The following is a 12,500-nucleotide window of genomic DNA, read 5'->3' as shown; positions in this document are numbered from 1 at the left end:
GTGGCGACCCCTAATAGGAGCAGCTGAAAGAAGAAGAAGAACTTATTTATAAGTAATGTAAGAGCTTTAAATTCCAGCTAGTAAAGTGTCTTTACCCTTAAGATTTGAGCTATGTTTTACCCTTAAGAATTATAGAAAGTTGGATATCCTAAATGTCCTGTCTTGCTCCCTTGTTTATATTTCTTTTGTGTGATTATAGTTATAGTTTTTATTATATGACAAATACCAACCACAGAATATAAGGCCTTAAAATGGTTCTACCAAAACATGTAAAGCAACCTGATACCATCATTTTTTGTACCTGCTCCATTGACTTACCAAGCATTAAAGTTCTTATATATCTTATCTAATATATCTTGTTGGCAACTTGTTTTGGCATTTTGTATTTGTTTTCTTGGATTATTCAAAATTGCTTGTTTTCATTGCACTTGCATCCTTGCTTGTGTGAGTGTTATGGCACAGGGCAGCATAAACCACTCAAATGAAAATTATATCTGCCCTCTTCCAAATCTATGAGCTCACAGATGTTTTAGTTTGATTCATGTAACTGCGATTGATGGAGGAATCTAAGCATTCCATTCCTCCCACCCAACAAACACAACCAATTTTTTTTGTTTTTGTGGCTTCCAGACCCAGATAGTTGTGGCATCGTTGTGATGTCCTAACAACAGGGTTAAAGCTTTTCTGTTGCATCACTTGTAAACCACGCTGAGGTTTTATTTAAAAATAAATGAATGAATAAACAATCTTCTACTGCCAAAGCTTTTCACAAATGTAGATCAGAACATGCATAAACAACTAATTGTATTACGTTGTAAGATTTTTTTCTATAACACATTTAGTGTAAAGCCGACTTAAGTCTGGAATCTTAAGTAATTTGTAGCATTAAGTAGCTCTGTTGTTTTCACTTAATCTGATTAATAATTGCTTTAGTTCATCATGTTTATAAGTAATGAGGGAGTGTGTAGCAAGATAATGTCATTTTGGTTCTCATTTGAACCAGAATATGTCTTCCGTTCATTACTTTACCACACACACACACACACACACACAATTATCCCTAGTGTAATCTTGTTGGCAGCTTAAGGGTATTTTCTTTGTGTGTGTGTGTGTGTGTGTGTGTGTGTGTGTGTGTGTGTGTGTGTGTCGAAGCTGAAGCTAGGTAAAAGCAGCCAATGTGATTTACAGCTAATCTGAGCACCAGATGGCGAAACGTCAAATATTCAGTTTGAGAGCAAGCTTGGTCATTGTGCACACACACACACACACACACACACACAGACACATATATATAAATTGTATGAACAAAGAGGTGGCGTTCTTTCTTGCATGCATACACACAAACCTAACCTCGTGCCTGGTCACATGACTTGCTCTGAGTATGCATGCTCATATTAATCCAATGACCTGGATTGAGCCTGTCCAGAGGAGCTGCCGTATTTAGTGCTCTGTACCCAGGAGCTAATCTGCCACTTACAGAAAAAGAGTGAGAGACTGAGAGAGAGAGAGACAGGGAGAGAAAGAGAGAGAGAGAGAGAGAGAGAGAGAGTGAGAGAGAGAGAGAGGGAGGAAAGAGAAAAAGCAAAAAGCCTCCCTCCCGCCCTCCTGCTCTCACACACTTACTCAGAAAGAAAGACACACATACCTCGTAAAGAAAGCAGTGGAGCTGTCAGAGAATGGGCTGAGTGAGTCAGACAGACAAACACACTGCAGGCTTCCCAGAAAGATAAAAGAATCCGAAGAAATTAGAGGGAACACGCAAGAAGGAATTTACAAAGATATACAGAGCAAAGGAACAAGAGCATCAGTCTGGAAAAGAAGCGAGCCGTGGAGACAGACAGGAGGACAGACCGAGAGCGTCTGTCTGCTCTGGGACAGCAGACACACTCGGCTCGTGGCACACGCTCTCTCGGTCAGCCAGTCAGTATGGTGGTCCAGGCGGCTGTAACGCCTAGCAGGAGTCGCAGGCTGCTCTTTAAACTGCCTGTGGCTACTCTACGGAGGAACAGCGAGGAACGGGTAAGAAGAACGGAGACACTGAGAAAGAAAGGGGAGAAAGAGGGAAACAGACAGGGAGAGAGAGAGATAAAGGATATGGTGGGACTGGACTGTGCATGCTTTTCTGCTTATGTGTGTCTACACACTTAGAAATATTTGGTCAAGACTGTACTTTCCTTTGTCCAGGACATCTTTTCTTTCAATTGAAATCATGATTATTTATTTAATGAAGACAATTGGGGAACTAAGGACTGATACCTTTTTTCAAATAAAGCACATGGGCATACATACTAAAAGTACAGTTCCTTTGTTTCTTAGTGATCGAGTTCACAAGAGGATATATATATATATATATATATATATATATATATGAATCTGCTTTCTAAAAATATCAGGCGATGTGGAGATGCTAATGACAGCAAGTACTCCAGGATAAAGGCGCTCCATAAGTAGGCGATGAAATTCTCATTATAATGATTTATGATCCTAGACCAGCATTAGGATTTATTTTGCTCTGCTCATGCATTCTTAATGTGTGGAATTTCGCTATCCAATGGCATCATAATAAGCATCTTCTCTATGAAAATGACCTCAAGGTGTCAGTCAGTCATTAAAGACAGGACAGGCTGCTACCTGCTAAGTTATGTGAATTATTTTCCTTACATGAGCAACTCATCGGAGTGCTATTTAAACCCCTGATCAGTGTACGAGAATTACTGTCATTACAGCAACATTGAAGCATTTTTTTCAGCCTCGTGTATCTGGCTGTAGGTGTAATTACTTCCGTGAAGAATTTAAGAAGGTTTCCATTTTGGAGAAAAGGAATTGAAAATGTCTTTACTATGAAGTTATTTCAAATGGAAGTCTAGTCCCAGTGCGTCATATGTGACTACACATATCATCAATTGACTTCATTATTTTTACAATAAAGCTCAAAGTCTTTGGATGAGTCTGAAGGGCATACAAATCTGCTCTTGTATATTTTTTAATAGAAAACAATACAGGAAAAAGTTTTGTGTTAATCCCCAATCTTTTTTTTTTTTGGTGACGAAATACAATACTCCTAATCATAAGAATACAAATATTATGAATATTTCAATTATGTTCCATTAATTCAAATTAATTCAAACACTGCAAAATAATACATTTTATATGTATAAATAACGGTATAGTAACTTGCCCTACAGCTGCTCATAGACTTTGATTAATTTATAATTAATATAATAAGTAAATTATAAGTAACTTTTTAGCTTTTTCTCATTAGAAAGAAATAAGAAAAAGAAGGGGTAGTAACACATACTGTATGCACAGATGCAACAGAAACCGTTTAACTACAGTTGACTTATACGTTGTCCTACAAGTTCACATGTATGCTAGGTGGGAAATTCGTTTCCTTATTAGCACTTAAGAATTAGCATCGCATTATGTTGCTGTTGTTTGTTGCTGGAGTCGAGTTCCCTCTCCCACAGATTGTAGCAATAAAAGGATAGCTGAAATACTTGACACTAATGTGTAACAGCACTGCCTCTCCTCTCTTTTTCTCTGTTTTTTCTCTCAGGCAGATGTATGTAATTATAGCAGTATGAATTATTGATCAGATGATTTCCTCATGCACGTTACCAGTACTTATCCCCTGCTGTGTTCTCCTCCTCTCTCTCCCTCTCTCTTTCTCTATCCCTCTTTCTGGCCTGAGGCGGGATGTCTCTGGCAACCTGGTTCACAAAGTTTACTGGTTAATAACAGTGATATAATATTCTACTGTAATCCAGACAGACATACACTCTAAATATCCAAAACTACTTTGGATTTTGTTTTGGCCCTTGTTACTTTCATGATGGACAATTCTGTAGTAGTTTGGGAGTGCTGGAATTTATCATGACCCTGATGTATAGACGTCAATGTATATTTATGATAGTAGCATGTAGCGGTCTGCTCAGCTCTAATCTCTCTCAGTTGGAGAGCACTTGCCCTAATGCATGGTCACAGCATGACCTGATCAAGGCATGTGAGTCTAGTTTATTAGGAGTTTACGTGTGTGTGTGTGTGTGTGTGTGTGTGTGTGTGTGTGTGTGTGTGTGTGTGTGTGTGTTTTCTTATACTCGCATCTGATAGCAAATTACATTAGTGGTAGATTTAATGTGTTCATGTATTGAAAACTCAGCAGCACCATGGTTGCTCCCTCTCCTCATACCAATTTGGCAAATGCTGTTAGTATCGCTGCTATATCCAGAATGTGAAGGATATACCACGCAGGAAAAGCGTGCATTGCATTTTGATTGTATGTGTGTGCTGTGTATGGGTTTTTTCTTTTTTTTCCATCATTAAAAATAATACAATTACTACGACCATTATCTATAATATTACTGATACCAGAACTACTTTCACTCTGAATACCCACTAGTTTTAATATTAATATTTCAACTTTGAGTTTTATTACAACTAGGACTACCACTGTTACTGTCACATTTACTACTAATATCATTACCTTTACTACTAACAATTAAGTACTAATTACCATTTCTGCAACTACTACTACAGCGATTAACACATTGTTTTATGAATACTAATTACTATTTCTTTTTCTCACCCTCCTCTTTCTTACCCTCCTCCTACTTCTACTACAACAACTGTTACCACTTAGTTTTATGAGTACTAATTACTATTTCTGCTACTACATCTATTACTACTACCATTTTTAATTTTCTTAGAAATAATTACCATCTATCCTCCTACTTCTGCTGCTATACTACGACTACTACTACTACTACTAGTAGTATTAGTATAAATTGTTTTGTCGCTGTCACTTTTTTTTTAGAAAAACAAACTACTGCTACTATTACTACAGCTGTAACCAGCACCACTGTTGGTACTCATTGGTGTCTTGGGCAGAAATGGCAGTAATGATTTATGGTTTAATTACATTTTCCAGTATTAAGCAGCAATAATTCACTCACTGTTTAAATATTCATGTTAATGTATAGTATTCAATAGCTACTATGACTTAGTGACTACAATGGTACTAATAGTATATAAAATAAATGCTTTTTACCCATTAATGGTGGCACAGATAACATTACAACTTCTAATAAAACTATTATTATAACTAAACTAAAAAAAAAAAAAAACTAATACAACTAATATAATAAGAACAAATATTATGATTGTATTACAATTGCTACTGTATGCTCTAATTAATGTGCTGTATACTGTATGCTCTAATGGATGCGCTACCAACCTACTACAATTATACTAAAGTACTATTACACAACTGCAGTAATACCAGTAGTTATATAACTACTACAATCATTAGCCCTGATTTAAAATCTCAGCACATTGTTTAGTTATTAACTATTAATTATTTTGTAATAAAGTGAATACATTACTAAAAATAATTGCTCATGTATTAATAATGTTTACACCCCCATTTCATTACCGCATTTATCCATCTATCCATCTATCCATCTATCCATCTATCTATCTATCTATCTATCTATCTATCTATCTATCTATCTATCTATCTATCTATCTATCTAAAGTGATTCTGGCCCCCCTATGGAGTTTATACAATAAGATAAATATATTACTGTCTTGAGTACTAATAGTATATTCCCAGCTACTACTATGCTGTTCTAAATACAAATATAGTCATTATATTCATTATTAGATTCATCATATTGACTTATTAAAATATTACACTTAATAGTCAGACTGTTGGATTAAGTCTGAAATAAAGTTTTGTATTTAATCTGTACATTTCCAAGAACTCCTCTAGAGCAACGATCTATGAATAAAATCCTTGCAAATGCCTGATAAAGTGTCATTTTCAAGTCCTCTTTCCTGATGAGTAACATCATGTGACTTTGTCTCACACAGAGGTAGTGCTCTCTCCTCTCTGCAGGTACCAATGGCTGCTTTTAATATCACTGTTTAAGCCATCATTGCTTATTATATCGCAGTGGTTTTGGGAGTGTTTTTTTCTTTTATCTCACTGTGCAGCACTTCTTCCAATGTTAAATGCTGAAATGAGTGATAAATGGAAGCTCAGGAATGTACCGTTTGGGTCGCAGTGAATGATTTGCATCTGTAGCATGTGCTGTGGGGCTCTCATGCTGTGTCTGGATGATTGGCTTCTTTGAATTGCTGCAGTAATTCCAGGCTTTTCCTTCGAGGCTGAGAGATGAGCTGTGGGGGTGAAGCCACAAACGATAAGACATCATTATTGCCATCAGTAGACAAAGAGATTTAATCAAATGAGCATGGGCTATTCTGTCTCTCTGATTACCAAATCCTTCCCTCATCCCATCCCACCACCTTTGTTTGTATCTCACTCATTCTTTGTTCTTTTTTGTCTATCCCTTGTCTTTCATTTTTCATCTTCATGCTGAATGGATTAGGTTCAGCTCCATCCTGTGTATTTTGTTTTAGTCTATGTCAAATAGTTTTTGTCCCCAGGGGTGATTATGATTGGCTGCTTGTGCTGTACTGGTGTAAGAGGAAATGGTTGTATAAAGCATGTGCATATGTTGAGTAGAAGCTGGAAATCATAGTATTGTGATGGTGTACAATACAGAATTGTTGGAACTCAGAATGTATTGCATTCAACATAGCAGCATTTGGGTTTACATGACAATGTAAGTATGTTGACAGGTTGTGGTACAGATTGTGTAAAATGTAAAGGCCAGACCATGTAACCCAAACATATTGTGCTTTGTTAAGCAGAAACAGAGGGTCGCTTCACCCTCACTCTTCCTCTCTGTGGCTACGTTCTTATCGCAAGTCATTAGTTTCGCTCAAATCCTCTCTCATTTCATTAGAACATGTGACCTATATCTGTCCTTAGTGTGAAGAGTCCTCTGGCTACATTTTCCAAATCACATAACGATCCACATGCATTGTTGAACAGTGACAAAAACAACGTCTTTGCAAGACAATCCATCATTGCAGCGCTGACAAAATCGATTATTTGTTCCCGTGGTAGACTGGTGGATTGTCATCTGATCATGACCAGGACAAGAGGGCAAAAATAGACTAGATGCAGGGATTAGTGAAAGTATTTACTGACAGTTGTTTATTTATTTTATTCATTCATTTATGTGTTCGTTTGTTTGTTAAAATGTTTGGTTTCGTTTACCTGGGTTTACAGAAGAAGAAAAAACATCTAAGTACTAAAAGTACGGTATAGAAGTATAATCATTAACATGACATTCAAAATTGTTCATAAATAAAGATTTTAAGATGAAAGATGAAAACCTTAAATATGACATTGTAAATGTGTGCAAAATAAAGTCTCACACAAATAAATATTTTCTAATTTTTTAATACAAATGTATCTGTATATAACAGATTTTGATTTTCCCTCTTCATGTCAGAAAGTATCTCTATACTTTTCTGTCCACAAGCTTCAAAATCCTGACTATATACATATACTTTTTGTTAGTTTGTTTTTTTAACACGTTAACAATATCATATTTATATTTTATTATTTTATATCATGTAAATTATATATCAACTTTATTTTGGAAAAATAAATTTCAATGGCCAAATATAGAAAGAAAAATATTTTCTTTAAAACCACATTGCAAGGAACTCTCTAATTTAGCTCGATATAAAAAGGTCGGCTTAGAGCAGTTAGTGGTGAGTAAATGAGCAGGTCTGCGCTTGGTCATCTTTTACGTGACAGTTTGCTGTTCAAGGTGACTTTTTCTTTACAAAAGACTATAAAGTGCAGGAGGTGCTTGAGTGACTTATCACTTAAAATTAACAATGTGGTTATAAGATTAAAAGTAATTTATTCATTAAACTCAGAACTGTTATAATTTAGTCGATTTTTTTGGTCCAAGTTTATTCAAAAGCAAGTACAGAATTATGGCAAGTACTTCGTTTACAAATGTTTAGTATGTACTTATTAATGCACTTACTCTCCAAATTCACACTTAAAAACAGCTTTTCATAAAAGGAAGAGCATAGTCTAATATGCATTGTTGTGTCCAAAGAATCACGAGTTTGGAGTTTCTCATTACAGTCACACGGCTGTCCTCAGTTTAGTCACATGACCCCTATGAGTAACTTATCAAAACACGTGTAAATCACTGTAACTGTAAAAATAAGTATAAGCACCTCGTAATTCTGCACATACTACCTTTATCACCCACTCACTACCTTTGTTTATTCTACAGTGTATTTAACCATTATGGAGTCTCACCAATCATTTTACTCTTTCATACATCCCTCGCTTCTGTTATCCCTCTCTGCATGGTTTCTGAGTCTGCTTTATCCCACAGTGTGGGACATACGTTTCAGAATCTAGCGTTACCTCCCCCAGTTGACCTTCTTTTGCATTAAGTTTAATCTATAATTTTTTTTGGCTAAAGAAACACACACACACACACACACACACACACACAAACAAACACACACACACAGTGCAGTGCGTTGGGAAACAGCCTCCATGCCTGCTGCTGTGCTCGACCTCTCCCTGGAGACTCATTGTTACAGTGGACGGATAGAGAGCGAGAGAGCCCGAATGCAAATTGAGACTCAATACACTTCACTATAACGTCACTTGTTTATTAGAGACCTGGTCATTTACACAGGCATGTGAACTTGTGCATTGGTGTGTGACACTGATCCTTTTCGGATGACGTCTAATACATGTTTAATCTAATCTTTGTACTGTCCGAAAAAAAATAATTTGTCCATGAATTTGCAACACTGTAAAATTTCCAAAGAATTTCCATTTGAGTTCCCATAAGAATTCTTTTGACTGCATATTTTATTCTCTGGTCAACACTAATTTAACACTCTTGGAAATGAATACCAGCAAGCTTTCATTTTGCTATATATTTAAATTTTTGCTAAAAAATTCCCACACATTAGACTTCCCCTGAAGCCTGCTGTCATATTTCAGATGTTATACACACATGCACACACACATGGACATACAAACAATGATGAAAGCATGGGTTAATCCTGGAGCTGAATGCGGTGGAACCAGCAGAGGGAGCTCCCCTTGTGATTTGGGTCTCATTTTTCTTGCTTTCAGGATCCAAAGAAGTGACTCAGAGTAACTATAATAACTCCAGTGCCATGCACGTTTTTTTTCCACTCGGACCTTCCCCATCTGTAAAGACTAATTAGCAAACTATAGTTTGAGGGTTCTCCGTGCCAGATTTTAGTTGCGGGATTAATTTGAACGCTCTTTGAACACACAATAATGCTATTCATCCTGAGAGAACTAAACCCTTTTTGCTTGGTATTAGTAAGTACCAACACGTACCACCAGTCTGAGTGCTTTCTTTTTCTCTCCAGTACACAGACAAACAGATTAAATAATGATAAATACTCAGTCATTCTTGTACACAAATGTACACTGCTGAAAACTGAACACACTGTCATGTTGTTATGTGTTTTGTCTAAATATTTTATTACAGTTTTCTCAGTTTCTTCAGAGCATTTCTCAGATCAGAAATGAAATTCTCAAAACGACTTCAAAAGCTTTTAAAAATTGTGAAAGCTTTGTTACATTTATTTAATGGATATTTTTACAAGTGTCTGCTGTTTCCTACATTATCAGTTGTTCATGTCATGTTGATCAAAATATATTATACTAGTTTTGCCTGAATATCTTACAGTTTTTCCCAGTCGCTTCGGAGCATTTCTCAATTCAGAAATCAAATTCTCAAAACTATTTGTTCAACCTCCACATCATTTAGTCATTTGTGCTCATCATAAGAAAAATGTTTTGTTGCTTTGATCAAATTGCGAATGTTTTTGTTCATTTATTTTATCGATTGTTAACAATTGTCTGCTTTTTCCTACATCAGTTGTTTGTCATGTTGATCAAAATATATTATATTGGTTTCACCTGAATATCTTAAACCCCCAAAACATCTAGACATCAGTTCAATGAATAAGTTATTGATTGCAAAATAGTTAAATCAAAATCTGTCAACCTTAAATTTGTATTATTATTGTTTATTTTTTTTGTAAATGTGACTTGAATTGATAAATTGTGCAGATGAATGTTGAATGTCACTTATGAAGGAGAGTGAACGGCATCAGATCAACCAATAATCAACTAGTTCTCTAAAATAGGTCAAAGGTGGATCTCATGAACCTTCAATTGGCGAGCGAAGTTGTACAGACAGAGCAAAACACAGAATTACAATTTCTAAAAATGGATGAACAACTAAGAAACGAACAGACACTATTACAGTACAGTAAAAGTGTGAATCCTGTTCTGCCTAATGCAATCAATAAAAATTAAATATGCAATCAAATTAACACATTTGTGCTTCTGAAATTCATATATACCATACAGAAGAAATTCAGCCATGTGCATTTTCAATCATTGTGATCCAAACTATAGTTTACGTCAGTAAATACTGAAACTGTGCAGCATCATACTGACAATGTAGCTAAACAATTTGACAATCTCGTTTGTGAACAATGAGAAAGGGACTTGTTATTTTAATGGCAAGGAGATGTTCATGGAGACAAATACTTACTTTTGAGAGATGAACTAAGGATTTTGAGAAAAGTACAGGCTTTCACAAGAAATCCAAAGTATTGTGCTGTTTGTACAAATTGTTTTGAGAAATGCACTTACTGGTTTGCAAATATTAAGAATAATTTAAGAAACTCTGCAAAGCAACTAAGAAAAACTGTAATACGTTGACTGGTTTTCATACTTAACATACATTATATTGTATTTTTACATTCAGTAAAATAAATACACACACAACTAATATAATAGTGTGGTAATTGTGAACAAAGGAAACAGTAATACTCTTATTATTACAAATATAAAACTGTATGTTTCTCTATATAAGGATGATTATATACATATATATATATATATATATATATATATATATATATATATTATAATGGATTAAATCTTTATAAGAAATATTAATTATAAATAAATAAGGTTTTTTAGCTCTGAAGGAGATATTTATGACCATTTATTCAAATGTATTGTCTATTCACTTTTCCGGAGAGTGACTAGAGAGTACTTTTTCCAATTATATTATATTACATATTATTATACATTTATTATGTATATTGTGGATAGACTGTTGCTAAAATGGAATACAATGTAAGATTTGAGTTAAAAGCTCTGCTCTAACCACTAGCTGAATCTGTACCATACATAATAAATATTCAGAGACACATAAACTTACTCCTGGTGTACACCCTTTTACTTCAGTCTTGTGCTGTTAGGCAGCTAATAATTTAATTAAAAATAAAATTGCTATGAAAAGATCAATGAAGAAACAACCAGTTTCATTAATAAATAAACAAACAAATAAATTGCTATGTCATCTAGGTTAGCTATGAGGCTACATTCTGGAACTAGAAATCTACAAACAGCAAAGAAAACCAACATTTGTGGCTGTTATTATAAGACCAACAAACTACTTAGCATACATTTGTGTTGGTTTGTGAAACTTTGGTGTGATAGATAGATAGATAGATAGATAGATAGATAGATAGATAGATAGATAGATAGATAGATAGATAGATAGATAGATAGATAGATAGATAGATAGATAGATAGATAGATAGATAGATAGATGGAACTCTAACAGACTCCTCAGTGCAATATTTGATCAAAAATCACTACATATCAACTGGTATAAAAGATTATAGCTCCAATTTGTTATTTTGTGTCATGTGATAGCAAGATTCCCTCAGGATTTGGAGATTTTTTTTGTCCTTTGCCTGATTTTCTGTAAAATACTGATGTAATCAATCTAAAGTCTAACCCTTGTACCTTTATCATATGGACACGCTATTAGAAAGGTTTCTGTTCTGAATAGAAACTCAAAACTTGTATAATGAAAATCTAAAGACAGTTGTTAGGGCAACATTTTTGTGAAACATAATTTTTGTAGAATGCATTCACTTGGATATGAATGCATTTAACATTGTATTTAAAGCGCACAATCTCTACCATTTGCCCATCCTCAGCCCCTTCATGCTGATTCCAAACTGGTTGAGCAACAGCTTTAATTAAACTGTTGTGTTCCCAGAAATCTCGGCTTATAGTCAATAGTGCAAAGGGGTCAGAGTGTTCCCTCTAAAAACAGGAACCATCACCCCGAATCGCCCGAAGAATGTCCCTCAGACATGAACATGAACATACACGGCTTTGTAGGATGAGGCATGAGCAGAGAATGGAGTGTTTCATACACACTGGAACAGACCAGTCCCAGAACACACACATGCACGCACACACACTGACTCATCATAGTGTCTCAATAGTCTATTCATGGCACACGGGGGTGCGGGGTGTGTGGGTCGGAAGATGTGAGTGTGCCCGCGATTATTTTGGGTAGCTGTCCTGCGTTTCACTGGGGGTTACGGATATTTAAATGCCAAATATTCCCTTTATTTAGTGTGTGTGTGTGTGTGTGTGTGTGTGTGTGTGTGTGTATGTGTGTGTTGTGTGTGTGTGTGTGTGTGGCTTTTTCTACGCTCCTGTGGCTTTGAGCTTT

At 35.4% G+C, this 12,500-nt stretch overlaps 1 protein-coding gene across 4 annotated transcripts in view; it reads left to right on the top strand.

The window, feature by feature from the left end:
- Positions 1 to 12,500, top strand: part of frmd4a (FERM domain containing 4A) — a 133,757-nt gene that overhangs the window by 40,117 nt on the left and 81,140 nt on the right. Inside the window, exon 1 of one of the 4 annotated variants that reach the window (XM_046864200.1) lies at positions 1,609 to 2,019. The exons of 2 other annotated variants lie outside the window; for them this stretch is intronic. In XM_046864200.1, coding sequence (XP_046720156.1) covers positions 1,927 to 2,019 — 93 coding nt within the window. In that variant the 5' untranslated portion in view covers positions 1,609 to 1,926. Of the gene's footprint in view, positions 1 to 1,608; positions 2,020 to 12,500 lie in introns of those variants that run through there. One more of the 4 variants, XM_046864199.1, reaches the window with a different exon arrangement.

The sequence above is a fragment of the Silurus meridionalis genome, chromosome 13 (assembly GCF_014805685.1).
Source record: "Silurus meridionalis isolate SWU-2019-XX chromosome 13, ASM1480568v1, whole genome shotgun sequence".
Lineage (NCBI taxonomy): Eukaryota > Metazoa > Chordata > Actinopteri > Siluriformes > Siluridae > Silurus > Silurus meridionalis.
The sequence above is the reverse complement of the archived record's forward strand: the minus strand, read 5'-3'. Positions and strand labels throughout refer to the sequence as shown.